At 36.0% G+C, this 20,169-nt stretch overlaps 1 protein-coding gene across 1 annotated transcript in view; it reads left to right on the top strand.

The window, feature by feature from the left end:
* The window catches only part of SLIT3 (slit guidance ligand 3), a 506,804-nt gene extending 489,191 nt beyond the window's left edge, over positions 1-17,613 (top strand). The window contains 7 exon segments of the mRNA XM_032210926.1: positions 9,915-10,069; positions 11,297-11,582; positions 11,689-11,882; positions 11,885-11,896; positions 14,540-14,680; positions 14,683-14,742; positions 14,745-17,613. Of these exon segments, the coding sequence (XP_032066817.1) occupies positions 9,915-10,069; positions 11,297-11,582; positions 11,689-11,882; positions 11,885-11,896; positions 14,540-14,680; positions 14,683-14,742; positions 14,745-14,776 (880 nt within the window). The 3' untranslated portion in view covers positions 14,777-17,613.
* The last annotated feature ends 2,556 nt before the right edge of the window (positions 17,614-20,169 follow it).

The raw sequence follows: 20,169 nt of genomic DNA, 5'->3' as shown, positions 1-20,169 counted from the left end.
ACCCTAGAGAAGCCTGCACAAATATCTTCTTTTTAAAAGGTGCCCTTGCCCTACATAGCAATATTTAAAAGGATAAGTAGGGAGAAACCGGAAACTGCTTATAGAGTCTCAGACTTTCATGAGAAAAGTGTTAATACATGAGAAATCAGGAGGATGGATAATTAGCTCAGTTTGGCACTGCCATCTGTTTCTTTTAGAACTATATGGAGTTTGCAAGAGAATAGAATCAAATTCAGGAGGCTGTTTTCTACACTAGATGGTGTTGACTAATTAGGCAGTACATTGTCTTCAGCAAACTCTATAGTGGAACTGAAAGAGCTGTCATTAGGTCTCAGGAAGTATGTCTAACCATCATCAGGGGTTTTTGTTGGTTACTTTCACTAGTGATTATAGCCTGGTGGGAAAGCCACAAAAACAGACTCTTTATTTTGCAGCTAATCCTAATTGATTCCACATTATAGCATAGGCAGAGTTGTTAAAGCAGTTTTATGCCACTAATTAGAGCATAGGAGAAAGCTCATTAGTTGCAGACAACACACACAGTGACTGATCAGAGTGGGTGCTTGTTCTCTTTTGTTGCTTGTAGAATGCTGTAGTGACAAGGGGCTGTTTTAGATATCACAGCATTATATGCAGCTTCTCCTGTCTGACAAAGTTACCTGTGGCACTAAGATTCAGACTCCCCATTATTCCTGTACCCTTCATTATCATAAGATTAATGGCCTGTTCACTAATGGTGTGTTCCACCATGTGATCTGTGGAGATGGTGAAAGCTGCTGCTAATGTGATGCCCTTTTGGAAATGTCATTCTAATCTTTATTAGTTTAAGGACTATAGCAGAATGAGGATTAGCATCAACCTCAAAAGGGGGGAAATTGTGCTCAGGGAGAAAAAACTGCAGCCAAATAATGTTGGCAGACCGGAGACAGGGAGCTCCTTAAGTGGATTAGATCTATTTAGTGAGTGGGATTCAGAATGGGAACAGGTCCAATTCCATTTTCTTTCTATTGGTAAATCAACATTTCTTTTTCTTAGAAGTATCTCTAAAGTGGTATCAAACAGTATGGGTTATAACTGTGCTGTTGGAAAACAAAGAATTTGGGACTGGCAACTGTCATAAGATGCACCTTTAATGCACCTTCCCAAAGTAAGTTAAAAATCCCACTTCTGCTAAGCTGTTCCCACTATTGGAAACAGACTGAGATGTTAGGAGACACCGGTCTAGAAATATAAATACATCTAAAGTAGCACTAAATAACCTAGTAATTCTTGATGTTTTTAACTTTATCTTCCATAATGCCTCACTCCCTAGGTCCCTCTTTTGTGGAATATGGCAGGCATTGACATTCTCATTGTTCATTGTTCAACATCTACATGAAATTGCCAAATAAATCATTCACTATTTGAGGTCTGGTATCATCAGTATGCTGATAATATTCAGTCACATTTTTCAGTACCAGGTCAGGCAACTGAGATTGCTGAGATGGTATCTCAGTATCTGTAGGCTATTTGGGTCTAGATGGAAGGAAACTCTCTGATTTACCAAGTTTTACCAAGACCAGTTGGCGGTGAATGTTAGGCCTTTAAATGGGCCCACCATTTAAGTGGACCCAAAGGAATGTGTTCCATCGCTAACCTTGGATGAGATTTCATCCAAGTTCCCTATTGAATGGGGAAGTGTCATCTCTGTGTCTTCCAAGATTCACAGCTTGTGTTTGATAAGCATACAGCAGATGTGGTCAGGAAGGTCTTTGTAAAATTCCATCTGGTGTGTCAGTTGTACTTCCTAGATTTAGATAAACACCTATGTCCTGGTCAACTCATGCGTCAATTCCTGCAAAGACTTTGCTGTGGAGCTACCCTTGAAAATCATTCAAAGTTTTCAAATGTCCAGAATGCAGCTGCACAAGCAGTAATGTGATTGTTTCTTGAGTTGCAAGCACTGCACATTCCATGAAGATGCAATTCAAGGTGCTGGTTATGACATAAAGCCCTACATGGCAAAGTATTTGAATATTTGAGGGATTTTCTATCTCCAATAGTGTCAGCCTGATTTAATCTAACACGGTTGGCACATTCTGGATTGCTTTGATGTATCAGTGTCATACATAGGACCCCAGAAACATGCTTTCTCTATGACAGAGCATGCCCTCTGGAATAAGGTTCTGGAGACCAAGCTATGGGTTAGAATAGTTGAAGACCCTTGTTGGGTGCATATGTTTGTTGCTGATGATATTCACCATGATGCTTACTGTATGTGTTTTATTCTTTTGATTACACTTTTTTGTTTTGCTTTTATCTAGAAGCCATTAATTGAACAATGGCAGCTTTTGGGCCAAAAAAAGTTAACTATATTAATTAGGACTAATAGGAGTTGCAATCCAAAATATGTGGCAGACCCTTGATTTCTTACCCCTCCTCCAAATCTCAGGTATATCATTATCTTGATTCCTGCACACTAAGCATTAACGTATACATCATCTTATTAAATCAATACAAATTAAAACTACAAATATCAAAAAGCAAAAAAAAGCAAAAACAAAACCTACATATGAAACAGAAATTTTGCCAAATCATTAGCAAGTTCCAGAAATTCTAGAAAATATATTTATCTACTTCTCACTATAATATTAAAGCCTGGCAGATAATTCCAGACACTAATTCATTCATTCATTCATTCATTCCTTCATTCCTTCCTTCATTCCTTCCTTCCTTCCTCTCTCCCTCCCTCCCTCTCCCTCATGAATTTTCATATTTCAATTTAATGTCTGTTGCTCTAATCTCAAACAGTCCTCTTTCTCCATTTTGTCTCTCTTGTAATTCTTACTTAGTCAGATAGTTTATTCTGGTCTCTTGCTTAGAAAATCAAAATGAACCACTTCTGGATTTCTTCACTGCTATTGCCCTCCAATATATACATATATAGAAAATATATTACAATTATATGATATCTACAATGAAAAAGAATCCCTCACAGGCTCATATTCTTTCATTTTTGTTAAACCTGTGCTGAATTTATAAATGAATATGAGGGAGAGGTTTTTTTTCAAGTTTAATCAGATTTTTTCAGCCTTCTGTCCTAGAATAGAAAGATCAAAGTTTGCATTAATGTTTTCCTGAATATTTAGGTATATCAGGTGGAAGTCAGTTCATATTTTTGTCAGAGATTATGGAAGATATTGTCTTATATCACTGACTTCAAAAGAGTGGAAAAATAGCTCTAAAAATCCTTTAGTCAAATCAGAACTGTCACATCAGAATTTTTTAATTTTAAAATTGGAAACTTTACCACAACTCTGTGTGTGTATATATATGTGTGTGTATGTATGTGTGTGTGTTAACATCTTTCTTGGTCTGTCAGAACTTTTCAGGTCTGTCAGAACTTTTTTTACTTCATTTTTAGTCTGTTAACTATTCATGTCTGAAGACTATATTTTATACTCCTGTAGTTTTCTGCTTTGTAAGAAAAGCAAGGATTACAATTTTCATTATATCTGACATTTGCAGGAAAGGGCTTCTTTTCCCCACTGGATAGTTTTGTTCTTCACTGTTATTAGAACGTTAAACATTTTAAATGTAACTTTACAATCTCCAGTTTTTTAAAAAGAAAAATAGTATCCATTGTCGATTTAAGATAATATAATTTAGGCACTTAATAATACCTTTTGCCATTTCCTGGAAGACCTTGTCTATGGTCAATATTAGAAAGCTTGAGTGTAATATTTGCAATTTTAAGAATTGTATTACATGCAATACTTCAAGCCTAAGTGAATGATAGATATTTAAAGCAAGACAAAAAGCAAATTAATTAGTTATCATTCCCACACAACTAAATCAGGAATTCGAATTGTGTGATCCTGACAGCCTCTTTTGAACATATCCAATGCTGGCATGTTACAATTTCTCTAGGGAACTGTCAAAAGCCGCTTTTTTTTTGTTATACTCTTAACTGAGACATAGACAGATTCACATGTACAAAATGCTAACCCAAACAATTAGCCCAGAAGGAATTAGCTTTATCTCCACATATTCCAGAATTGGTTGGGACTTAATTAACCCACTAGGTATGTCATCCAAAAGGCAAACAAAATTGATTGCTGCTTTTCAAGACAAAGGAAGTCTTTAAAGGATTCTGCAAAAAAAAGAGAACTTTATAGTTACCTGTCTGCTAGGTTTTTATTTTCTCCGCTACCCCACCGTGTAGCCACATGGAGTAAAAAGGTTTTTTTTAAAAAAACTTCCTCTAATTTTGTCTTTACAAGAACCAAGCTTTCTTCAAGCTACCACATATTTCATTTTAAGAATTGTTTTAACCGAAAAAGGCAATGACATTCATCAATTACTTTTGAAGTGACTAGGAGGAATAAAAATGGATATGAAATGACTTGACCTTATTATCCCAAATAGCTATAGCGACACCACTTAAACTTACCAGTATATACCACTCCATACATCTTTACATCATTGTCTGAGTAGTTTTACAATGTCAGCATATTGTATCAAACAATCTGGATCCTTACTGTACCAACCTCAGAGGATGGAAGGATGGATCAACCTGCAGCCCATCAAACTCAAACTTGATTGTACGATATTGGTACATTGAGGTGATTCAATTAACTGGAGATGGAGAAAGCTGGGTTTGCCATGTGCTGTGCAATGACCATCACTACTATTAATTAAAGAATAGGTTTCTTACTACTTAAATCTATAATTCTTTAAAAGATTGTTATTTCCTATCTTGAAGTCTGGATGGATTATTGATCCTAGATCCTAGTGCTAGTCCTAATCTTTGGTATAACTGTCATTCAAGAACTTCCTCTTATAACTCAAAGCTAGAAGGATCCAGTTTTCTGGAGATCTTCAGAGTATGTATGCAGCAAATACCATTTAATATATTCATCATTGTACCATTTTCCTATGGAAATGCATAGCTTGGATATGGAAATATTGATTAGGATTAAGTAAATCATTCTATTTTCTTTCTCCAATTGCTTAAGGAATACTTCCGCAGACTTCATTATTTCTAAACCTGACTGTTGAGTATAACTGCCTAGCAATAAAATTGGACTGATAGTTATCATTATTTCTATTATTCTGCTATATACTTTGCTCACTAAATATCCAGAAAAATGGACAATCTTTTTACTTCCCCTGATTTCTTACAGTTGGAATAGAAATTTTAAATTTATGAGTACATGTTGAAACCCAACTAATAAAGTGGAAGCAATTTAATTTCCTGGCTAGCTATCTGGTTTCTAAAGAGACAGCAGGATATTTTTTTCAGAGTGTTCAGCTTTCAGTTTCAGCTAAGCAGTTTTGTTTTCTCTTTTACACAAGGCTGGAACATTTTTAATTACCTTCCATTCTAGGCATTGTGAATAGAGCAAACTGAAACCATTGCAAATCTTTTTAGAAGAATAAAGGTGATACATACCTTTCTGAACCCAGCATGGACTTTTAAATATGTGTTTTACAACTATTATTTTTAATCAGTACAACATAAACACAGGACCTAGTTTTGTTGCTCGTACTTTTTTTCTATCCTGAATGTAAAATCTTAGATATTTATATTAGGTAGTTTGTAAACAAACAAAAACTTTGGTCCTTCCTTCCTTCCTTTTTTTCTTTTGGTTTTGTAGTATTTAATGGTAAGCAGCTGAGTGAACCTGCAGTCTAAATCATAGTCAAGAGTTCGTGTAAGAGAGATATTGGGACAAAGATAAACCTGATTTTGTTTGTTCAGAATAACCATCCAAACTGCCTTCCCTAGGTTCTGTTTTTGAAACATAAACCTCTCTGCAGCCCTCTTGCTTTTATTGAGGATAACAGAAGCACAGCTTTTTAAAAAAAGGAAACAAAACTAGTTTTAGACAAAACAAAATCATTTCATGAAGCACAAAACAAGCTTGAATGTGCTGTTTTAGCACATAAATTACATTATTCTAGTGATGCTTGTTTTTTTAAGACTGGATACAATGGAACATCAGTGTAAGCTGTCTTGTCAATTCCAAACTTTCCAGTGATTCTTCAGCTTCTGAAATAGGACACACTTTGGCTCTTTTTAGTTGTACATCTCCTCAGTTGCCACTTGTTGGATTAGATCCATTACTATTAGAGCCTTACTATTCATTATTCATATCTTCATTATATATTATTCATTATCTTGTCTGTGTCCACCTAGGGATTAATGTTATCACATTAAGCCCTAAGTGACAAGAGACAAGATAATGTCTATGTCTATCTTCATTGTTTATCCCATTTTTAAAAATGCCTGGTGCAATGCTTATCTATCACTTCTTCTAATCAAACAGGACTCTGATGTAGCTTTTCATGTTGCCCAATTTTTCACATCTAATTATTTTATTTGTCCCCTTATGGTGACTGAAGATTAGCACTAATTTTAGTTATTGTCACTTGTGTTATTTGCATCAGTATTATTTCTCTTATGCTGATTTTGTTTTGTAATCTTATTGCATTTTTTACCCATTTTTTAATCCTGATAGTAATTTTAGTTCTATGTACTTCTCTGTAGTGTTTTCAGACCCAAAAGCATAACAAAGGTTTGTTGTTGTTGAAAGGAATAAATAATACGAATAGGACGGGGGAGACATAATATCAGTGTTCCAATATCTCAGGGTTGCCACAAAGAAGGGAGTCAAACTATTCTCCAAGGCAGTGTAGAACAAGAAGCAATGGGTGGAAACTAAAGGACAGAAGCAACTTAGAACTGAGGAGAAATTTCCTGATAGTTAGAACAATTAATCAGTGGAACAGCTTGCCTCCAGAAGTTGTGAATGCCCCAACACTGGAAGTCTTTAAGAAGATGTTGGATAGCCATTTGTCTGAAACGGTATAGGGTTTCCTGCCTAGGCAAGGTTTGGACTAGAAGACTTCCAATGTCCCTTCCAACTCTGCTATTGTATTGTATTGTATTGAATAACAAAGACTATCTGACAAAATATTTCCATTGTTTGCTCTTGGATCTTTTTACAATGTCTTTTTAGAATGCATTTTAATAATATTACTTATGAAAATATGTTATTATGAGGTTATTAGGAGAATTAACCCACAAAAGTAAGAATAATTTAAGAATAAGAAAAGATGAATAAAGCCATAATGATAATACAATAAGTAATACTATTATTGTTCTATTATTATCCTGAATAGTCAGTTCTGTTCTCTCAATACCAGTTTCATGAATCGTAATTATGATTTACCATTTAATTTGATTTCTTTCTGAGAACTGGGTGAAGGTTATCAAAGTGGCTTAGTATAGGACCTGCATTGTATTCTCTTGTCCTGTCTTTGATAAGTGTTGCTGACAGCCATTTTTCATAAATTGTCATTTGGTTTTTATGAGCGTTTTTCCTCCCTTTGAATATAGATGGAATATGGCTATTTTATTTTCCTGGAAGTGTCAAATGAAATGCAGCTGGCTATCTTGAAAAGTGTTTATATTTCAATAAGTTTGAAAAAGTATATATTGTGAATTCCAGAGGAATGATTCTAAACAAGGCAGATTCTACTTAGTATACAGCATTTTAATAGGTTTATTGGAATTTAGCCCAAAGTGAAAACTAGAGAACTGTTTCTAATTGGTTGGCAAACAGTTGTTAAGACAAGCTTTGGCTTTTTGAATCCAAACACAAAAATTGGAACCAATCCAATTCCCATTTTAATTTTTCTTTTTCTCTCACACGCACATCCCCTTATTGCTATTTCTTACCAAAATAACTTTCAAAGGAGCGTTAGGTATGTTTGCAATCCTAGATCATATACAATTAATTCAGGTGTTACTTTGCCAATTGTAGGGATCAGACTCATTCTGCTGTCTTCTTCGAAAGCTTTAATTTGGGTGGTGGATTATCCTGATCTAACTTCTAGTCTTCTGTTATTTGTTTACATTCTGATTTGAAGTGAGTGTGCATAATATGTTGGGTAATATGCAAGCAGCACAGTTTTGTTTCGCTTTTCTGTCTAAAAATTATATTTTTGTGATGCTCTACTGCCATCTAGAAATGAAGCATCAGACTGCACCTTTCTCTAGCTGTACTCCCCCATGCTTGTATATTTATCTCTTATATATAAGCTGTAACAATCTGTAACTACTACTGAAACTTTTATCTATAATGATATTGCCGCTGGGGAGGAATGCTAAGAAATTATCCTGTGTTTCAAATAATGTGCTTATCTGGTTCATTGTCACATTTTGTAATTAAGCCTTGACAGATGAATGTTTTCATCTGTGGCATTGTTTTTGAAGGAGACTTGAGTCAGCTCCAATTTTAACACAATCTCCTTGCTGTAGAATATAGCCTTTTCCTTTACCAAAATCACAGCCTTGCTGCGTTGCTGGCTCAACTGTGGTGTGCTGTTCAGTGTCTGTGGTTTTCTTCCATTAATCTCTCGCCAAGCCACTGTCTCTGACTGTCTCTGATCGTTGTAGATCCCCTCCACAACAGCATCAAACAAGACCTTCTAAGATGAAATAAATGAGCATTTATCTTCTTGAAAAGAAATCCCATCCCTGAATTCAGGGGTTGTGTTTTTGAGGGGACAGCAGTTGCTGATTAACAAAATGCAGAATTCCAGGCTTCTCTTGAAGCAACACACCTAGAAAACACCGATGCATAAGCCAGCCAATGATACAGTTACATGTGTTGAAATCACAGAGATATAAACATGTGTTTAACTTACTGATAAGGAGACATGGGGGTTCTGTGGTAAAGATGCTGACCTTGTAGATCAGGAAGGTCAGCAGTTTGGCGGTTCAAATCCCTAGCTCTGTGTAATGGAGTGAGCTCCCGTTACTTGTCCCAGCTACTTGCCAACCTAGCAGTTCAAAAACGTGTAAAAATGCAAGTAGAAAAACAGGAACCACCTTTGGAGGGAAGATAATAGTGTTCCGTGTGCCTTCGGTGTTTAGTCATGCCGGCCACATGACCACGGAGACATCTTCAGACAGTGCTGGCTCTTCAGCTTTGAAACCGAGATCAGCACCGCCCCCTAAAGTTGGGAACGACTAGCACATATGTATGAGAGGAACCTTTACCTTTACCTAATTTTCTTATTCAAATAAGAATCAATGTTTAATTTCCTGAGAGACTGACCCTCACCTGAAGCATGCTCTTAGGATTCTTTATTAAGTAAGTGCCCTTCAAAACAGTTCCCCGTGTCAGGACAGTTTCTGTCTGGACAGAAATAATTGAAAAAGGTTATCCTTAAAGTAAGCACCTTTCTTCATTTGGTGCAATAAAGGGCATCTTCCTTCCCTGAGGCAGGAAGTTGAGCTCGGGCCTTTTCAGAAGGTTCTTTGGTGGACATGCAAACCCGTTTCATCTTCAGAATTTAATACATTCAATAAACTGAGTCGTCAAAACTTTTTGGAAGAGTGAGCCTGTTCTGTCTTCCAATTTCCCTACCAATTAAAAATGACAGGTATTGAGTTAAGTGGGAAGGAAGGATAAGAGACTTTACATTGCTAAACGTTTCATTGGAACTATTGTTTTCTGAAAACAAATCTAATAATTGTCCATTTTAATGTTAATAAAGGCCTAGACTTTCTCAAAGATCTTTAAAATACTGGTAGCCCTCAACTTACAACAGTTTGCTTAGTGACTGTTCGAAGTTACAACAGCACTGAAAAAGGGAACTTATGACTGTTTTTCATACTTACGTCCGTTGCAGCATCCCCATGGTCATGTGATTAAAAATCCAGGCGTTTGCTAACTGATTCACATTTATGATGATTGCAGTTCCTCTTACCTTTTTTTAATTCTTTTATTCTAACTGCATATATGAAATCTCTTACATTTCTATTTTTCTTATGGTAATTATATGGAGATCAGATAATTGCAAAAGCTGTTTATCATAGCTTCTAATACCCTTCCCTTGGGGTTTTTTTTTTCTGAAAGTGTGGAGACAGTAAATGACGGTCAGTTCCATAGTGTGGAGCTGGTGATGTTGAACCAGACCTTGAATTTGGTAGTAGATAAAGGCACTCCCAAAAGCCTTGGCAAACTGCAGAAGCAACCCGTGGTTGGTCAAGACAGTCCACTCTACATTGGAGGTGAGTTCTAATTTCTGCAGGGTTTCAGCTGAAGGTCAGGCTAAATAATAATCTTAAGATTTCCACAACTATACAATAAAAGACAATTTGTTGTACTATGAAATAATTGCAAAAGATTCCAATCTTTTTGCCTGAAAAGCAATGCTATCCCGCAGCAAAATATTATATTGGTGTTATTATTGTTATTTTAAATTTATACATTTGAGGGGTCCTTGGTGCTCTTTGAGGTTGCTTGTTTTCTTGCAGACGTTTCATTACCCTAACTAGGTAACATCATCAGTGCTAGTAAGGAATTGTATGTTACATTGTATGTTGAAGAAAAAACAGGAGTCATCTTCAACATACAATGTAAGAATTGCAACAACAACCATGTAGGACAAACAGGCAGAAGACTGACAACACATCCATGAAAATCAACTGGCAGTCAGAAGACATGACAAAAATTCTTTAATTTCACAACACTTAGACAGATTTAACCATAGTTTCTTTTGGGAAAATGTGACAATCCTAGACTGGGCCACGTCCAAAAATGCCAGGGAATTTCTAGAAGCCTGGCTCTCTGCCAAATCAGTCATCAATAGATGCATAGACATTAACAACATTTGTAGACTAAGTAAAAGAGACAATCAACCAGCCCAAAAGAGAAAAAGACTCAAGCACCCCTCCACCAGTAATTAGCACCCAGATCAGCATAGACTAACGCCAAGGTTAACCTCAGACAATCAAGTAAGCAATATCCCAATCAAAAAACTGCCAAAGAGCCATCAGTAAACCAAATAATCTCTAAGACTGCCACCACCCAGACAGACAGGCAATACACCAGAATATAAACTGACAGCAAACAGCACTTCTTAATAGCACTGATGATGTTACCTACTTAGGGAAATGAAATGTCTGCAAGAAAACAAGCCAGTTCAGAGACCACCAAGGACACCTCGGTTCATCCCTGAGCTACAAGTATATTAATATACTTTTATGTATTTCAAAATCTGTGCAAATGATTGCTTTTTTCAGCAAACATTTTGATGTGCTATGTGCAAAATGAAAGTGTAGTAAATGATGTCATAAAAGACAAATATCAACCCAATATATATGCAGTATATAGTTCATTGATATACTGCTGCAATATGTTTATCTAATTTTGTGCCACTATGTCATTACTTTCAAGTGGAATATAATAGAGTTACTCAAATAATGCACAAAGCATTTTGTAAACTTCCTTTGCAGGAATTCCCAACTCTACAGGTCTGTCTTCATTGAGGCAGGGGACAGAGAGGACACCAAGTGGCTTTCATGGGTGCATTCATGATGTCCGAATTAATAATGAGCTGCAGGATTTCAAAGAACTACCACATCAGTCAGTAGGAGTCCTTCCTGGTTGCAAATCCTGTAACATCTGTAAGCATGGAATTTGCCGCTCTCTTGAAAAGACAAGTGTGGTCTGTGAGTGCCATCCAGGCTGGACAGGTTCACTGTGTGATCAAGAACTTAACGATCCCTGCCTTGGCAACAAGTAAGTTTTGTTCAGTGTAATGTTCCTTTTAGATAAAAAGAATGTGTGACAAATGTGGGATGATACAATGTCAAATCCAACAGATTTTTTCCCTTTTTTCTATAAGGTGCCTTCATGGAAAGTGCATTGCCACCAACTCTGCTTATACATGCAGGTGTATAGAAGGTTATGCAGGTATGCACTGTGATCGAAAAAACGATTCCTCCAGCTCGTGCAGATTTTTAAAATGTAACCACGGACAGTGTAAGATCTCTGCACAAGGGGAACCCTACTGCGAATGTGATCCAAGCTACAGTGGAGAGCGTGTGATAGAGGTTGGTATATTTTATATATGTGATAACATCATGTGCTCTGTTCCCTTTTACCCATTTACAAAGCAATGCAGAAGCTCTGCAGATGTCTTTCCATTTCAAAGAAAATTCCTATTGTGTACCATACATTTACATATTGTCTTACATATGTGACCTGCCTTCCTTTTACCTGACAGAATTGGGGTACATATGGCTAAACATAAATCTTGAGCCGCAGTGGTTAGAGTGCAGTACTGCAGGCTACTGCTGCTGCCTGCTGGCTGCCAGCAGTTTGGCAGTTCGAGTCTCACCAGGCTCAAGGTTGACTCAGCTTTCCATCCTCCGAGGTCGGTAAAATGAGGACTCAAATTGTTGGAAGTAAAATGCTGACTCTGTAAATCACTTAGAAAGGGCTGTAAAGCACTGTAAAGTGGTATGTAAGTCTAGGTATTATTGCTATTTATTATCTATATCAGAAGTTACCAGTACATCAGATGACAACAACATGAAAACTTGTCTCTTTTTAATTCCTGTCAGTTGAGTTCTGCAGTAGTTGAGACATACAGCTAGTTCTGTCTTACCTCCTTATTACATTAGCTATTAGCATAGTAAATCTTAGCTAAGATAAAAATTCAGAAATCACAGAGACACAAAAACATCATTATACCAGTTAGACTGCATAGCTAAGCATTGTCTTCTCTGACAAGCAGCATTTCTTCTGGGCTTTAGAAACAACTTTTCCCAGTCTTACTTGCAAATTCTACAAACTGAATGGGAATGTTTTTGTACAAGAATAAATGTCCTAAGGAAATGTCATTAAACTATAATCTCTGCCAGGATGAATTTTGAAAGAGAATATTACGCAATTCCCTTTTAAAAATAATTTTCATATTAAATTGTGCTAATATTTCAATTAGTGTTTTAGTTAACTTTATTAACATAAAGGAGATGCATGTTAATATTAATGGAATGTACTTTTAACAAGATTATAGACCTATAGCTAATTACTTATAGTTTATTAGCAAAATTAAGTCAGAAATTCTCAGTGTTATAGCTTGATACAGATTATAGTAAGGATATTGCTTTCACTGAGAATAAAGCTGGACACATACATCACATTCCAGTAAGTATTGTCTCACACTGTCAAACTTGTGAGATAATTCAGAACAGAAGCGCACCCAGAAATATTAGTTCTGACTTTATTGTAAGATTACATTGCAGAATATTGCAGGTGTAAAAGTCCCCACCTCTTTATAGTCCAAGAAATTAGGGAGTGTCTGTTCTGACATCTTTACTATGCCCACGTCTTTTGAGGGCTCAGTTCCCACTTGCCTTATCCTTGTCTCCTGCACCTCTTCCACCTGTCTTTTGAGCTCATTTCCACATACCATTATATATTCTTTGCTAACCTAACCTTCATGTTCCATTGTACTATGGTTTCCTGATCCATGGATAGGGTTTTCATGAGGAGGATAAAATGTTCTCAGATTCCCATTTTTCTAAATACACTGCAGACCTTAACATGATTGACACCATCAAAAACATTTCTGTAATCAATGAAACACATCTCTTTTTGCTGTTGTTTCATTATCCATATGTACTGGCAATAAATGCTTTGTGGTTCCTCTGTCCAATTCAGTTTGGAACATCTGGTATTTTTGTCTCCAGAATAACAGAATAGCAGAGTTGGAAGATAGCTTAGAAATCTTCTAGTCTAATTCCTTGTTCAGGTACAAAACCCTATGCCATTTCAGACAAAGGCATTCCATGTAGGGCTCTATTAGGTTATTCTGCTAGTGTGCGAAATTAAGAATACTGTAAAATAGTTTGCATACTCTGTTAACTCTCCTTTCTTTGGTATTGGTATGTGAATTGACTTCCAATATGTCACTAAGTCTCCATATTTACTGCCACAGCTTTATTAGAATATTTACATACTAAACAGTGTCATCTTATCTCTTTCAGCATCTGTTCCCTATAGCTTCAAGCTCTTACTCAAATAAGTTTCCAGAGATTACTACAAATTGGTTGTTATCCCAGACCTTTTGACAGTGTAGTTTCGAAGTCCTCATTAGTCAGTTTTATTTATCATTATTTTACATAGGTGGCTGTGATCTTTTTTTATAACTACTGCTTTTGTTTTTTCATTTCTAAGACATCCAGAGTCTTTAAGGAGTCAGATGGATGGATGGATGGATGGATGGATGGATGGATGGATGGATGGATGGATGGATGGATGGATGGATGGATGATAGACAGGCAGGCAGACATGGAAGATAGATAGGTAGATAAGTAGATAGGTACGGTAGGTAGGTGATAGATTGATTGATTGATTGATTGATTGATTGATTGATAGAGAGACAGACAGACAGACAGACAGACAGACAGATAGAGGAATGCTTCCTGATCATCTCAAAAAAATATGTGTCATGCTGCAATTCTACAAACAGACTATATTATTCACCAATATTACATTGTACCTCTCTAATAGTAATTTAACACCAAAATATCCAGGAAAAGGATCATTTATAGCAATTTATTCTGCCAATATTTTTAAATCATGTGCATGAATCCATGTTTTTAATCTTGATCTTCAGATTTTTTTATCAAGAGATTATAAAAGATTATCTTAAAAGATGAACTCGACCCATGCTTTTGTTTTCGCAGAAAATGTCTGTCAAGGAGAGATTATTCGTGAATTCATTCGGAAACAACAAGATTCCATCTCTTGTGTCTCCATGGTGAAGGTACCTCGTGTGGAATGTCATGGCACTTGTGGGAACAATCAGTGTTGTGTTGTTCTCCGCAGCAAAGACGGAAATATGGCTTCCAGTGTGTGGATGGCTCTTCCTTTACAGAAGAGCTAGAGGACATGTGGAGTGTGGCTGTGCAAAGTGTTTATAAGCTTATGATCAGCCTCTTTGCCCTTTGTATCAAATCTGCTTTCCAACACAGGACTATTTACTTTTAAGTGAAGAAGAGAATATTAAGTATATGTAACATAAGCAAAAAAAAGTTATTTTTATTATGAAAAAGTGACTATTTTCATCTTTTATTATATAAATCTGACCATTCTGGGTATATGTATCATATATGAGTTATTTTTTACTATGGATTTTTTTTACAGTTGGTAAAAAAAATGGAAAAAATATTCCAAACCTAAACACAGGGATTAAAAAAAAGAGTATAGTTGATAAGCTTTGCACAGTGGCCAGATGTGAAAGGAATTCAAACTGTTTGCCACAGAATTAATGAAACAGGTGTTGAAATGGTCTGGATATATATACATAGTAGGAGCGATACATTCTATGATCATTTGTGCCCAGGATTGCTCAGTTAATAGCCTTCGCTCATGACAATGAAAGCTATATTTGTCACTGTTGTGATTGGCTTGATACCATTGCCAAGCACACATGCACACACAGACAGACACACAACACACACACACACACACACACACTGTGATAACACTGTTCTAGCTTGGGCCTTATGCACAGATGTTTTTATGCACACATTAATGCAATGGTAATAGTAATGTATTTTGTCTTCTGTATATGATTGATTGGCAAGCAATTACGTTTATCCTATGTGGGGATCTAGCACAATCACTCATACATGGTAAAGTTGAGGAACATATTCTTTATAAATTTGTTTAGACTAACAAACTGAAAGGACATTTTGTGAACTCATAATGAATAACAGAGGGAATTATCCAATCCCTTGGCACATACTTCCTTGTCCTTCAGCCTGTGAACTAGTCTCTCTATATCTCAACACCCAGAGCATCTTGCATGCATCCTCAAGCAAAGAAAGGATAAAAAGGTAATTTCCTGTGGTGATGAGCTTTTCCATTTGCCATTTCAGAGGATTTAGTTTTTTGGCTTCTAGTTGCAAAGCAGAACGGCAAAGAATGCACTGAAACACTGCCTTACCCGAACATGACAATCCATTTAAAAAGTATTTACACAGATATATTTTACTTAATCCAAGAGTGTGATATTCAGGTGTTATTATCTGAATATCAGCTCTTTGCAACTGACTCCTGCATATATTGAGGTGGCTGCAATTTTGCAAATTGTAAAGGAATTACCCTCCCCTTCCAGATGTAAATTGAGCCATGTGTGGCAATTGCCTAAAACAACTTCTGACTGCCAGCATGTAGAAGTCTTTCCATCAGCCCTGTCTCCACCTGTTGCTGGATTGCTATTTATGACATGGGAAGTTATTGATACCAATATAGTGCGTGTTACACTTACCACATAGAGAACCATGATACAAAAGCTGATTCATTTACTTCTCAACATTTTTCAAGTCTTTACAAAAGAGCTTTTGGAAAGGAGAATGTTAACAGAAGGAGACATGTAAGAAAGTTGTACTTCAGCACCATAATTTTCAGAAGGGCTGGAAAAAGGAAGAATAGGAGGGACACCTCTTCACATTCCAATGAGATCTTGAAATCCTAGCAGAAATCTTAAATTTGGGATAAGTAGACTGTAGCCATATTCATTTGGTTTAGTACATTTGCTTTTGAAATAGCAAAATATTGGTGTCTCTTCTACTAAGGACAAATGTTTGTTTTCTTATCATGCTTCAAACATTCACAATTCAGAAGTCTTAAGAATCTTAGAATCCTTATTCTACTGCAGTCTTTTGAAAGCCACAATAACTTGCTCAGATTTCCTAATGGATTCTCAGGATAATTTTAGGCAGGTGGGAAATAACTGATACAATGGTTGCCTTTCAGAGTAAACGGTACTACACGGAGCCTGCAATCAGTGTAAAATAAAACAATCACTAGTTACTTTGCCAAAAAGTGATTGAAATAATAGAGTTCAGCGGCTGGCAGGGGAGTCAAAGGCTGAAACGGGGAGTGGGTTTGTTATTTGGAGCACAATATGTGATTTGGAAGCAGCTGGAATTTATAACCCAGAAATGCACCATAGTCTGCAAAAGTTTGCAAAAAAGAAATGCAGCAACATTCTTTTCTTTGAATAAGACTTTGGCACAAGGCATCCTTTCCTTAATGATTTATTCTTATGCATGGCATCTCTTACCCAAAAAGCGACTGCCTATGTTGCAGAGCATAATTCAGCCAGAATAGGCAGATCTTAGTTGAAAGGCTGCTAATGAATGTATACTCCTAAATAGGATATGAAAATACAATATTAAGAGAGTAACAGAAAAAAGATACAATCTGTACAATTCATTGTCTTCTGTTAGCAAAGTAATATATTTGAGATGACCAAAAATAATAACAACATTAAAGAGCCATCAACATTTTGTGAAATAATTCCAAAATGTATACAGAATTTCCAAACTGAACAAGAATTAACCACAGTGGAGTAATATTGGCCGCCTTCCCTCAATATATATTTGGATTAGAAGATTTAGAAGAAATAATAGACACTTTATTTGCTTGCTGCCATTAGATAGTTTATGCTGTGTTGTGTTTCAATTGATTATATGGAACCTGATTTCTTTGTCTGTGTTTTTAAGTGCCAAAAGATCTATGAAGTTAGTTTAAAAAGTGTTAATTAGATCTCTCTAAGCTGTCAAAATGACAGTAGTACGTCTCAGCTATTGTATGGGGAATGCAGTACCCTACTTTTTAAAAGTAATATAAACAAAGAACCCTATAAAATTGTACATTGGCAATGTGGATTAGTATGAATTTTGTGTATTTTACCGGGTTGTCCTATTGTGATGTAATAAATTTAAGTAAATTGTTGGGTTACGGATAATCGTACTTTGTCTTGTGTTGCTTTTTTCCCCCTGTCAGTTGGACACATTTCTATGTCATTTCCAGACATTTTTGAACCTATTAGCCAACTCTTGGGCTAATTTCAGAGATACAGTGGCTCCTGAACATTGATCACTTTATTACCTGACATAAGATTTCATATTAATTTCTGTTCTCATACAGGTGAATCACAACTGTCACACAATCTGAGCTATAACATCACTGGGCAGAAAGAAGCCTTTCTTTAATATCTTTTTTTAAAATTGATTGGTCCCTTTATATATTTGTAAAGTTTATTTATTTATACAAATTTATATACCATTCCAGTGCAATTGGGCTATACATGAAAATCATTTCGATTTAAGGCAAATGTGGGCATATGGCCCAAGGCATAGATATGGATTATGGTTTACTACTTTCAATAAATCCATTTGGGGGGGGGGGGGGACTGTCAAAAGGAACTAGTTCAAAAGATGCATATTAAATTCCATTGCGATATAATATATTGGAAAATCACCCTTCTATTCTCTGCCCTTTCTTTGTATAATCAATTGCCATAAATCCTTTTGTCTCAGGTTGTCCAAATAGTACAAGTCAGCAAGACCAAAATAAAGTTATTTGTGATAAAGCAACAAATAACATAAAATAGGAGATTGCATCTCAGATTCTCCTTATCATTTGAGAGAATGAATCTGTTTTTATTTTTAAGTGAAAAAATACCAAGATGCTTACTTGTACAGTTACCAACTGCAACCTGTTGCCCTGATCATTACTTTCATTTTACTGCCAGAAATGGCTGCTTGTTAACCATTTTTATTTTTCTGAAGGATCTTGTCATATTTATTTTATCCCTTAGGCAGTTAAATCCCTTCAATAGATCCTGGTTCAATACATTGTCTGGGAAGAATATCTACATCTTCTCAAGAAATAAAATTAAACCAGTAGCAGAATTGCAAACATTCTTCTGAAAACTTTCATGATACAAATTGTGATCAATGGGTTAAGCAGAAATGGATTATCAAAATTAATCAACAGAAAAGCAATTTAAATTTACAGCCCTTTTAATATAATAGGAAATGAAACACTAGGCATTCCAGAAAGACAGCATGTTGCTACAAATCTAGAAACAAGGCTGGTAACATTAAGTACTTCTCACTTTGTGCTTAAGACTTATTCCATACTGATGTGACGGCATTAGAGTGATATCATGAGTTATGAAGACAAGATCGCTTTTCACTCATTAAATTTGTATATTTAAAGTGAAGTGACTCAGAATTTTATCAAGAATCTGGAAAAGAATATATACATAAAAATAGTGGGAGAAACGAAAGCAGTGCTGTGGTACATATTTATCAGCCACCAGACAACTGGCTGCAAAGCACAGATAGCAGAATGCTAATAGGTAGTAAAATTAGCAGAAAAATAATGACATGCAAGTCTTATCTTTACTCATTCTCTTGGAAGAGCAGTTACCTCTTCTATTAGGCACTTGAGGGGGGGTAGATAACATGATAGGATTGAAGCCAGTAACAGAAACACAATTAAGGAATTAGATGAATTACTTCCTAGGATACTAAAGGAACCTGAACCAGTCAATACACATTATCTCTGAGAAATCCTGGAGACTAGGTAAAGTACCAAATGATAGAAGGAACACAAATATATCCTTATCTTCAAAAAAAGGGGTAGTGAAGTGGAGAGAATCCAAGGATTTATTTATAGACCAGTCATTCTGAGGTCAGTTCCTAGGCTGATTCTCTTTGAGAATACATCTAAGCACCTTGAAAAAGATGTAATTGCCACAGGGTAGCATGGATTTGTTAAGAAGTCTTGCCAGACAAAACATATTTCATTTTATGTTTCTAAGTATATTGGACATATTATATTTTAACTTGATTTGATTTTTTTAAAGAGATATCCAATTTATAATTAAGGAAAAATCTCTTGACAGTGAGGACAATTAATGAGTGGAACAGCTTGCCTCCAGAACTTGTGGGTACTCCTTCACTGGATATTTTCAAGAAGAGGTTGGACAACCATTTGTCTGCAATTGTGCAATTGTGCAATTGTAGACTGCTTGAGCAGCAGGTTGGACTAGAAGAGGTCCCCAATCCTGTTATTCTATATTCTATTTGAGAAAATACGCAATGGCATTTTCCTTAGCAAGTGTGGGATGGATGCCCTGATAATTAAATTGATAAATAATCAACTTAAAATATGCATTAAAATGGTTCCACCACAAAATCGCGTTCGACTAAACCGCGCTCGATGAAACCGCGTAGCTGACGTCATCAACAGCGCAACAACAGCGCAGAGACAGAAGCACGCTGTAAACGCTAAACCTAAAATTAACCCATAAACCTAACCTAACCCCCCTAAACCTAATCCTAATCCTAAACCTAACCCTAAACCTAACCTTTGACCTAAACCTAAACCTAACCCTAAACCTAACCCTAAACCTAACCCTAACCTAACCCTTAACCTAACCCTAAATCTAACCCTAACCCTTAACCTAAACCTAAAGCTAACCCTAAAGCTAACCCTAAACCTAACCCTA

This window comes from Thamnophis elegans, chromosome 2, assembly GCF_009769535.1.
Source record: "Thamnophis elegans isolate rThaEle1 chromosome 2, rThaEle1.pri, whole genome shotgun sequence".
In the NCBI taxonomy this organism is placed as follows: Eukaryota; Metazoa; Chordata; class Lepidosauria; order Squamata; family Colubridae; genus Thamnophis; species Thamnophis elegans.
This window is presented reverse-complemented; position numbering and strand designations above follow the sequence as displayed.